Source organism: Elephantulus edwardii, unplaced genomic scaffold, assembly GCF_000299155.1.
Source record: "Elephantulus edwardii isolate Elephantulus edwardi_28Jun2011 unplaced genomic scaffold, EleEdw1.0 scaffold00174, whole genome shotgun sequence".
NCBI classification, from domain to species: Eukaryota; Metazoa; Chordata; class Mammalia; order Macroscelidea; family Macroscelididae; genus Elephantulus; species Elephantulus edwardii.
The window spans coordinates 939,524-950,290 of NW_006399924.1; the positions used below are offsets into that span (position 1 = coordinate 939,524).

Sequence of the window (10,767 nt, forward strand, 5' to 3'; positions counted from 1 at the left end):
GGACAGAGCTTGCCTCAGGAAATACTTGTTGAATGAATGAATGAGTAACAACATAACAGCAATTCATTGCTGTTGAGTTGTAACCAGCTCTTAGCTGATCTTCCATCAGGTTTTCAGAAGCTGTAAATCACATGGGAGGAGATTGCCCATCCCAAGGGTAGCTAGTGGATTTGAATTGTCTGTCTTTGGGCTCACACCACAACTCCTTATTCAGCCGGCCACAGGTTTATGAGCTTAGGGAAAGAATAGAAACCTTTGAATATGTAAAGAAAGTACAACCTAAAATGTAATTTAACTGTTTTCTCATTGAATCGCTTCTATATCTTGTTGTTGTGGTTGATTGTTTTCGAGTTGAGCACGACTCATAGCGAAAGGCCTAAGGCCCCTTTACAACTATTGACATTTATTAAAGTTCATAGTTTCCGAAGGCATGCTATTTAGGAAGTGGATGATGCCACTCCTGCTTCTAAACCTGTCGTAGAATGTTATTGGTTTAGTTGCCTGCAATGTACAGCGACCCTATGTACAGCTGCTCTGAACCTTTCCCTGCCCTGAGCCAGTCTCACTAATTCCGACACACCAACCCCCATTGCCCCAATCACTGTATCAATCCATCTCATAAAATTGAGCTCTAACAGGTACTCAGATTATCTTATTTGCTGCCACTGTCAAAATATCAACTTGTCCTTAGTTGTCAGGGCTTTTTTTGCCATGTGTAATTTATTTTAGATAGGCTGGTTCAGATTCGGGTCTGCATCTCCTCAGATATAATGGGGATAACTTCTAGTTTAATGAAGGGTTGAGGTGTGCTGGAGCAGGACTTCGGTGTAGGTCTGGAAACACTTCTGCTGAGTGTAAGTTTAGACATAGATTGAAATCTGGGTAGAAACCAAGAGGCTTTGGCATAAGTGGGAGAAGCACTCCCATCTCCTACCCCAAACCCTATCCACACCCCACCCTCCATTCAAGGCCATATCCCTCGTGATTTGTTAGTTGACATCTAGCTACCTCCTGGACTCTAATGCCTATAAAACCCCAGAACTCAGGGAAAGGGGTTTGTCCTGTGGGCACGTCCCTCCTCTCCTGCCTCGAGCATAGGTGCCCATCTTCTGGAACGTGGCGACATGCCCAGCTAATGGCAGCTCTCTCCCCCCACAGAGTCCTGGCCTGTGATCGTGCAGTCCCGGGGGCTGGATGGCATGCTGGACCCAAGCTCAGCTCAGCGTCTGGGCCCAATAAAGGCTTTTCCAAAGGAGCAGCTTTCTGTCCTGGCCACACGGAGGTAAGTGCCTGAGAGGCATCTCCCTCACACGGATCCTGGACTTGGAGCTGTCGGGAGCACAAACCTGCCACGTAACAGCTGGAAATTTAACCCCAGATTGAGGAAGGGGCACTGGATCCAGTTGCTGACCCCTGGACCTAGGGTGACTGTGAGCGACCCAGGCAGATGTGGCCTGTAAGCTGGTTAGGGAGGCTAAAGGCTTTGCTCTCTGACTGGCCCCACACCTTCCAGGAACCGGCCCACCTCTAAATAACAAGGTGTAGGGTGTCAAGTAGACAGCATCTGTCAGACCTCATTTGCAAGCCTCTGCTTTGTCTGAGTAGGCAGCCTGGTAAGATGGAAAACCCCTAATCACTCTCCCCCCATTTTGGCCAGCCAAGCAGGGTGGGTTGGGGTGAGAGAAAGCTCTGGTGCAGGGCCAACCGGGCTTTGAGTTTAATTTCTGCCAGGTATATAACTGTGATCAGATTATGTAGTCTTACGAAGCCCCTGTTTCTTCATCTGGAAATTGGGAATAATGCATACCTCCCATGGGGTTGTTGTGATAGCTAATGACATAATTATGCTTAACAAATTATAATGGTAATAATTATTATAGTCTTACCTCATTCATTTAAAAATGTGCCTCTAAGAATTCAAACCAGTAGGCTCCATTTCCATTAAGACAGCCAACATACCTGGAAAGAGCTCTGTAAATCCGCAGTTGCCTGCATGGCTGGTGCTTCCTGCGGTGTGTTTTTTCATGGACAGGTTAAGTACTTTTGGATCCTCTCTAGATGGTATTCTGGAACCCTGTGGCATTTGAGTTAAGCATTCAGTAGCGATGGGTTTAGTTTTGTGGAGGGTTTTTAATGATAATCAGAGCACTGAACAACCAGACAGAAAAGCAATTAAATGTTCCCAGGTTTCTAGATTTGTGACATCAAAAAGGTAGAATCTGTTGAATAGAATTTTCATCCCTGCCCCACTACTTGCTGTGGAGTCAGTTTCAACTGAAGGCGACTCCATGTGTTTCAGTGTAAAACTGTGCTCAATACTGTTTCTAATGGCTGATTTTATTTTTATCAGAAGTAGATTACCAAGCTTTTTGTCCCAGGAACTACTGTGTAAAGACTTGAACTGCTGACCCTTGTGTTAGCAGCCAAACGTTTAGCATTTATGCCACCCATGGATGTCAAGACACATACCAGGACTGATTCTCAGAGAAGATGTGAGACTTCAGACTTCTTTCCTTAAAACCAGACTGAATAGCAGCCAAGTACCCCACACTGATTGCGTCTTCACTAGCTGCATAATCCCTGGTAACAGACCCTCAGCCTACTGAATCTCAAACTGTGGGCATGGGGCTTAGCCTTCTGTGGCATAACAAGCCCTTTGAGTGACTATGATGCTTTCTAGTTTGAGAACCCCTAGACTTGTTCATTTCTGACTTCTCTTCCAGGCCACACTTGCTCCCATTCAATCCTACTGGAAGATGCTGGCAGAGGGGCTGGGTTTTAGCCCATCAATACTTGTCTCTCACTGTGGTTGTACAGGATGCCTCACTGCCTTGGAATATTGCCCTGGGATACTGCCCTGGGAAAGTGGAGAAGCTGCAGACTTCCTTTCACACTCTACGCAGGCTCCAAGAACTCTAAGTGTCCAAGTCTTTAAAGTGAAGAGAGCGGTCAGTTTACATTGAGAGCAGAGGCCAAGTGTAAAGCAAGACATAACCCTTGACCCACTCTCAGATGTAGGGAATGAGGCTGAAGAAGAGGAAACTGGGCTTCTTCAGCCACAAGAATTTCCTCTCCTGCTAACAGTCAGTGACCCAGTTCTCTGATTCAGTCTTTAGTCTGAGAACCACTAACAGCTTTTGGCTCCTCTCTTTCTGAGGTAGGGATGGTCTTTCTCCGCCATGCACCTCCGCAGGCACTGTTGACAAGCCTGCCAGGATATCAGCCCTCTTAGCCACAAGCAAATGTATGCGCCCTTCCTTTGATATGCATTCCTGAAAAGCAGAACATTAGGCCCTTGATTTATAACCAAAAGGCTGGCAGTTCAAACGTACCCAGAGGTGCCTTGACATAGAGGCCTGGAAATCTGCTTCTGAAAGATCAGAGCCTTGAAAAATATGGAGAGAAGCTCTACCCTGCAGACATGGGGCTACCATGAGCTGGAATTGATTGTAGCAACAGGTTTGGTTTACTAAGGAAGTGTGTTTAGTTCTGCCCACCAACGTCATCACTTATGAATGAGGCCAGACACTATGAAGATTGTTCACTGAGTATAGACAGTTTCTTTTACCATTAGTATGTGTGAACCATTGGAAATCTGCAGAATGTGTCACAGGCCCAGGAGAGGACAAAAGGGCAGAGCTGTCTGTCGATGCTGTTATTACTGTGAGGTGCCTTTGAGTTGATTGATTCCAACACATGTCAACCTTATAGATAACAGATTGAAATCTTACTTGATTCTGCACCATTCTTACAGTCTCTGCAACACTTTAGGCCATTGTTGAAATCACCGTCCATCTCATTCACTGACCCTCTACTCTCACAATCTTAATGTCTGTTCCCCCATCTCACCTCCAAATCTCAAACATTTCTTTTGTGTTCAGGTTGCTGTTGTTGTGTGCCATTGAATTGCTTGCAACTCATAGCGAACCTACATACAACACGTCTGAACCCTGCTCTATCATAAGCCAATTTCATTGTCGCCAACACACCTACTCCATTACCCTAATCACTGAATCAGTCCCTGTCATCCAGGGTCTTCCTCAGGAATGAGTAAAAAGAAAAAAAATTTAAAAAAAGAATAATTGTCCACTGAATGGAATGTGTTTGGTTCTTTATGTGTGAGCTCCTAATTGCATTTTCCCCATGTAATTATTCAATTCACAAGCTCTGGTTGGTGAAACCGCAGAGAAGATTGTCATTTATTAAGAAGAAAGGCTTCAGAAGTTGTTCTTAAAAATTAATACGAGTCCTATCCTAGATCGCTTTATCCAAGTAGAGAATGTTCTTTTTTCAAGCTGTACCCTCTGCATTATTCTGCTAGAATAGAAAATACAGTTGTTTTCTTGTTCTTTACATTTTTATTTTTTGTCTAATGACAATTTCTATAAGGAGACATTTAAATATTCTTTTACTGTGCAAAAATCACTGATTCTTGCTGGTAGAAACAGTCTGAGAGAACTAGATAACTTAAGAGGCCACAAAGACGACATTGGGACATATCCTGTCACTAAGAGAATATCTCTGCCATTAAAGAGCACATAAATTAAATGCTTTAAAATGTAGAAAATGGGGAGATTTTTGTCTCATTGAAGTTAGATAAAGCTCTTCAATGAAGGTAACATTTAAGTTGGGTATTAATAAACATGAAGAAGCATTTAACCAGCAGATGGGACAAGCTGAAGGGTACAAGGAGGAAGCTGAAAACTTGCCTGGTATAGAACCAAGGGCAGTGGTGGTCAATCACAGAGCAGGGACTGCCCCTGAGGAGTTTTGTTTGCCTGGAATTCAAAATATGTGAAGGAAATAGCGGGAGAGGGAAGATTCCTGACTGACTGACTTGCTAGATAACGGGTTCCCCACTGGGTCCTTTGAGTAGGCATGATATTATCAGGTCATTTGTCAATGACAAGAAATTTGGATGACAGCTACTTGGTCAATTAACTGGAAGAGATCTGTGTTTGTGCCCATTCCAGAGAAAAAGTGAGCCAATAGAATTTGAAAATTACTGAACAGTATCATTAATATCACATGCAAGTAAAATTTTGCTGGAATTCTTTAAAATGCTTGGAGCAATACATTGATAGGGAACTGCTAGAAATTCAAGCTAGATTGAGAAGAGGCCATGGAATGTGGAGTAGTATTGCTGATATCAAAAGGATCTTGGCTGAGAACAGAAAATATCAGAAATATGTTTACTTGTGTTTTATTGACTCTCCAAAGGTATTCAATAGTTTGGATCATAATAGCTTATGGGTAACATTGGAAGGAAGGGAAATTCTAGAATACTTAATTGTGCAAATGTTGAACTATGCGACCCAAGATGCAATCATTCTAACAGAACTAGTGAATACTACATGGCTTGAAATCAGGAAATTGTCCATCAGGGTTGTATCTTTTCACTGTATTCAATCTATATGCTGAGCAAATAATCTTAGCAGGTGCACTCTATGAAGAATGTGGCATTGAGATTGGAGGAAGACTCATCAACAACCTGTTTTATGTAGATGACATACCTTGCTTGTTGAAATTGAAGAGGACTTGAAGCATTTACTGAAGATTAAAGACTACAGCCTTCAGTATGGATTACACCTCAACACAAAGGAAACTGATATCTTCACCACTGGACTAATAGATAGCATCATGATAAGTCGAGAAAATATTGACGTGTTTAAGGATTTTATTTTATTTTTTTTTTATCCACAGTCAGCACCCATAGTAACAGTAGTCATGAAATCAAAAGACATATTGAACTGGACAAATGAGCTGTAAAAAACTTCTTTAAAGTGCTAAAGAGTGTGGATATCAGTTTTAAGACTTGGATGCACCAGACCCAAGCTGTAGAATTTTTCATTTTTTCATATGGATATGAGAGTTGGACAAGAAATAAGGAAGAACAACGAAGAATTGATGGCTTTGAATTGTGATGTTGACAGAGTATTGACTATAACAGAGACTGACCAAAAAGCAAATACTTCTGTCTTGAAAGTGCAGCCAGGGTGTTCTTCAGAAACAAGGTTGGTAAAGTTTCCTTTCATATACTTTGGGCATGTTATCAAGAGGCGTTAGACTTTAGAAAAGGACATCCTACTTGGAGAAGTAGAGGTTCCGTGAAGGAGAGGAACATCTTCAAGGCTGTGGATTGGCACAATGACTTTAACAACAAGCTTAAGCACAGTGGAAGTCATGAGGATGGCACAGGATTGGGCAAGCTTTCAATTTCTTTACATAGAGTTGCTCAGTTAGAGTTGACTCGAAGGAGAGCAAAACTATAATAAGTAAATGAAGTGGCCCGCCTAGTGAGTATTGGAGAAAGGGGAGGAGTTAGGACATCTATTGGTAGGGGCATCAACCACACAGAAATTTCCTTTGACTTAGAAATTCAAAAATAATGGTGACCTTATTTCCATCAAAACCTTAGGGTTAGTCCCTTTACTTTCATATTTCCCTGTAGTGAGTGTTATTAGTGTTGATATTAAAGAATGAATTTTAGGGTTTTTTTTTCCTTTGTCTTTGTCCACATAGTCTGTGATAGAGATACCTTAGCACTAAAAAGAAGAAAAATATTAAACAAAGAAGGACAAAAAATAAAGAGCGTGAACTGAAAAAATCAGCTGAAGTTGACTGGATGTTTATCTGCAAGACCATTAGTCAATAAAACTGGTAGTAGCCAAACACATGGTTATGACATTACTTCCTCTGAATGGCTGACTGACACTGTAAAGAATGTAAAAGATTTAGAGTAAACAAAAGAGTTTTCCAAGTAACCAAGATACCGCCTTGGTGTTTCACCAAAGAGCTGCCTATTTTCAGCTGAGTAAATTCATGTTATTAAGATGAGTGCAGATAGATTAGAAAAAGCTGTCTGTGGTCATATGCACAAGTATAAATGAAAGCATGCACTATGGTGGAAAGAAGTCAAATAATGAGCTTTTTGGTTGTCCACCATTTACTTTTTCATTCATTTTCCTTTCGGTGTTTGAGAGCTTACTACGTGCCAGGCACTGCACAAAACTTGATTGCTGTTGAGTCAACTCTGGCTCATAGCAATCCTCGATTGGGTTTTTAACACTGTAAATCTTGATTGGAGGAGCTCATACTTTTTCCTTAGTATAGCTGATGAATTTGAACTTCTCATCGTTTGATTAATAAGTACAGCATGATACACATTATACTACCAGAGCCCAAACATGCTAAAAACACAAATGGCACATCTTCTAAAGGAGCCGCAAGGGGTTAGGCATGTAAATGATTAATCATAGCACCAAGAGATGTGATAGAGTTGTAGACAAAGACATGAAAGACAAGAAGCTACAATATGAAGAGCAGTGTGACTAGTTGCATAGGAGACTGAAACAACTCTGCCCTCCAGGATCTTATAGCCAGGGGACAGAGAGTGTCCATTAATTACCATGCTTTGAGAAAAGCCAATATCCTAGGGGAAACCATGGATGAAGTGTGCTCAGAGAAGGAATAAATAGCAATAGGAATGAAGAAGGCTAAGTCTTTGAACGTGATCTTGAAATGACTCAGAATCAACTGAGCACTCATTTAATACTAACAACAGATCCTGTGAAATCATGCTTATTGTTCTGTTTATCAATCAGGAAACTAAGTGATTAAGCAGGCTTCCTCTTCTAACAAGTAACTGAGCTAGAAATTATAGCAAGATTTTCTAATCTCAGATGGAATACAGGGGCGTTTTATTACACTAATTTGATAGGAACGAAAGACACACATAGACACACACACACTTATACCCACTGAGGTTCAGACTTGAAAGAGCTTACTTTTGATGGGTGTAATTTGAGAAGGTCTCAAGGACTAGGGGCTAACTGAACTAGGGTGACAAGTGAGTAGGGCATAGAATGACCTCTGAGAGTTAGGAGGAGAGACTCAAGAGATAGGATTGAAACTTTGAAGAACACTCCATATAGGAAATGCCTCTAAATTTTGAAGAACACTCCATATAGGAAATGCCAAGAAGACCCGGAGAAGCATCACAGAGGAGGTGGATTTTATGTCCACAGATGTGAATAGGCACTCACCAAGACTAGATGAAGGGCCCTTTAGGGGCCAAGCTAAATCTCCCTTTACTCGTCCAGTGGGTGGTTCCCCAGGGGTGATTGAAGTACAGTGAGGAGCTTCGTCCAGCAGATGCTCCAAAGGGGTTTGCACTGCTTTTACATTCTAGATAGTTCTACATGAAAACAACTAATAAAAGGAAGAGGCTTGCTGAAGAATGGAAGAGAAAGTGCTGTAGGAAGTGAGGAAAGATGGCCAGAATGATAGACCGGCCTGTTTTGCATTCTATTTTCTGTGTAGTTTTCCTTATACCTTTTAGTTCATTAGGAGCTCCAGAGGCATAGACCATAGTGTGTAATGCTGCTAACCAAAAGGGTGCATCTCTCTGGCATTTTGAATCTGTCAATAGCTCTAAGAGATCAAGATGATGAGTCCCTTCCTGTTAAGATTTACAGCCTCAGAATGCCAGTGGAGGGCTGCTTTGGGCCTTAACTGATTTGATGGTAATGAGTTTGAGAGGGTTTTTTGGTTAATTTTTGCTTTTAACTTTAAGCCTACTGGTTAACTTTCTGTGAATCAAAGTACAGATGAGAAATCCTACTCTAACTCACAGACTAATGAGAAATTTGAGGGGAACATACTGGAGAGGTTTAAAAACGTTACACAAATAGGACCACCAGCAGCACATTTACCTGTGAGCAGAGAGGGGACGTGGCTGAATTAGATGAATTCTGTGAGAAAGTCACAAGGCCGCCATGTTTCTTTTCTTTTGGTTTTTGTTGTTGTTGTTGTTGTTGGTGGTGGTGGTGGTGGTTTGGGGAAAAGATGATGCTTTGCAATTTCATGACAAGGGTCCAAGGACATCTGTTGTTAAAGCTGGCCTAGCGCTTCTGTCTAGAAGAGGCACTCAGTGATAAGATGTCCAGATATGACTCCAGAAGTTGTTGGGCCTGTATCTGAGCAGCCAGTGTAGGGAGAGGTGCCATAAACTCACCCACCTCCTCCCGGACATCAGCACACACACATGTGCCCTGTTCACTGCAGCCACAAGCTGGCAGTCAGTAATGCACATGATTGTGTTAGTGGTACACAGGGAGCTGTGCTAACCCAAAAGCCACCTCTCTTTGTTGGTTTGAATCCACCCGCACCTCCTTGGAGGAAAGATGGGCAATCACTTTCATAAAATAGTGAGCACTGGAAACTCAAGGGAGAGTCGTCAGTTATGACTCAGTTTCAACTGCAAGGTGTTTGAGGTTTCTTTAGTTTCCCTACCTAGAAATGGCCATTCCAAAAAGGTTACTGTGACACCTCACAGTCAAAAGTATCCCTTCTGTGAGGTCAGGTATAAGGGGCTCAGAAACTAATTTCCTAGCACAGCATTCTGTATCCTAACTTCCCTCTCCGATTTGTTGCAGGTGCACAGCGTAATGTCCATGTTGTTCTACACTCTGATTATAGCGTTTTTGATCGGCATACAGGCAGAACCACAAGAAGAGAGCAATGTCCCAGCAGGACACGCCATCTCCCAAGCCCACTGGACTAAACTTCAGCATTCCCTCGACACAGCCCTCCGCAGAGCCCACAGTGCCCCGGCTGGGGTGATCGCCGCCAGGGTGGCAGGGCAGACTTACAACATCACCGTGGACCCCAGACTCTTTAAAAAACGCAGACTACGTTCACCCAGAGTGCTGTTTAGCACTCAGCCCCCGCCTGTCACCATCGAGGCGCAGGACCTGGACTTGGAGGCCGGTAGCGCCGCCCCGTTCAACAGGACTCACAGGACCAAGCGGTCCGCCGAATCCACTCACCCCATTTTCCACAGGGGGGAATTCTCCGTGTGTGACAGCGTCAGCATGTGGGTTGGGGATAAGACCACCGCCACAGACATCAAGGGCAAGGAGGTAATGGTGTTGAAAGAAGTGATCATTAATAACGTTGTATACAAACAATACTTTTTTGAGACCAAGTGCCAGAACCCCAATCCCGTGGACAACGGCTGCAGGGGCATTGACTCCAAGCACTGGAACTCATATTGTGCCCCCAATTACTCCTTCACCAGGGCACTGACCTTGGATGACAGGCAGACAGCCTGGCGGTTCATCCGGATCAACACAGCCTGCGTGTGTGTCATCAGCAGGAAGACTGGGAGAAGAGCCTGACCCGCACTTCCCACCCCTCCCCGGCCAACCCCCCACTCTCCTGGGCCCCTCCCTACCTCAACCTGTAAATTATTTTAAATTATAAGGACTGCATGGTAATTTATAGTTTATACAGTTTAAAAAAATTATTTATTAAATTTTTTGAAGCATCCGTGTGTCAACCCCGCCATTCATTTCCCTCCCCTTCACGGGATGACTGGCAGTTCTTGGAAACAGGTAAGTTCAGTTGTGCACCCCTAGAATCCATCACTCAGTTCTAGCTTCCCCTCAGGCTCACCTGGAGCCCTTCCCCCACCCCCAGACAGCACTGTAACTTCAGGGAAGGAAAACTGGTTTCAGATATTAGCTAAACCAGGCATGATTAAGAAGGGAAGTCGGCTGGATTGCAACTTTGTTTTTTGCATTCCAGAGCCAAAGCTACCTAATCCTTGGATTATCTGCCCCACTGCTTGGATCCACCAGCCTTGATTGCTTTACTCCAGAAAGTTTGTGCAGCCTCGGCAGAAGGCAAATCACTGGGAATGGGGCTCCAAGAGGCCCCAACTGAATCCCAGAGGGACTTGTACAGAGAGGAAGAGGCTTGTCC

General features: G+C 43.3%; 1 protein-coding gene across 1 annotated transcript; it reads left to right on the top strand.

The window, feature by feature from the left end:
- The first annotated feature begins 1,165 nt into the window (after positions 1–1,165).
- On the top strand, positions 1,166–10,181 carry NGF (nerve growth factor (beta polypeptide)). Its single transcript, XM_006895677.1, has 2 exons — positions 1,166–1,282; positions 9,438–10,181. Exon 2 carries the CDS (start codon positions 9,450–9,452, stop codon positions 10,179–10,181), a length of 732 nt encoding a protein of 243 aa, XP_006895739.1. The 5' UTR covers positions 1,166–1,282; positions 9,438–9,449.
- Positions 10,182–10,767: the final 586 nt, after the last annotated feature.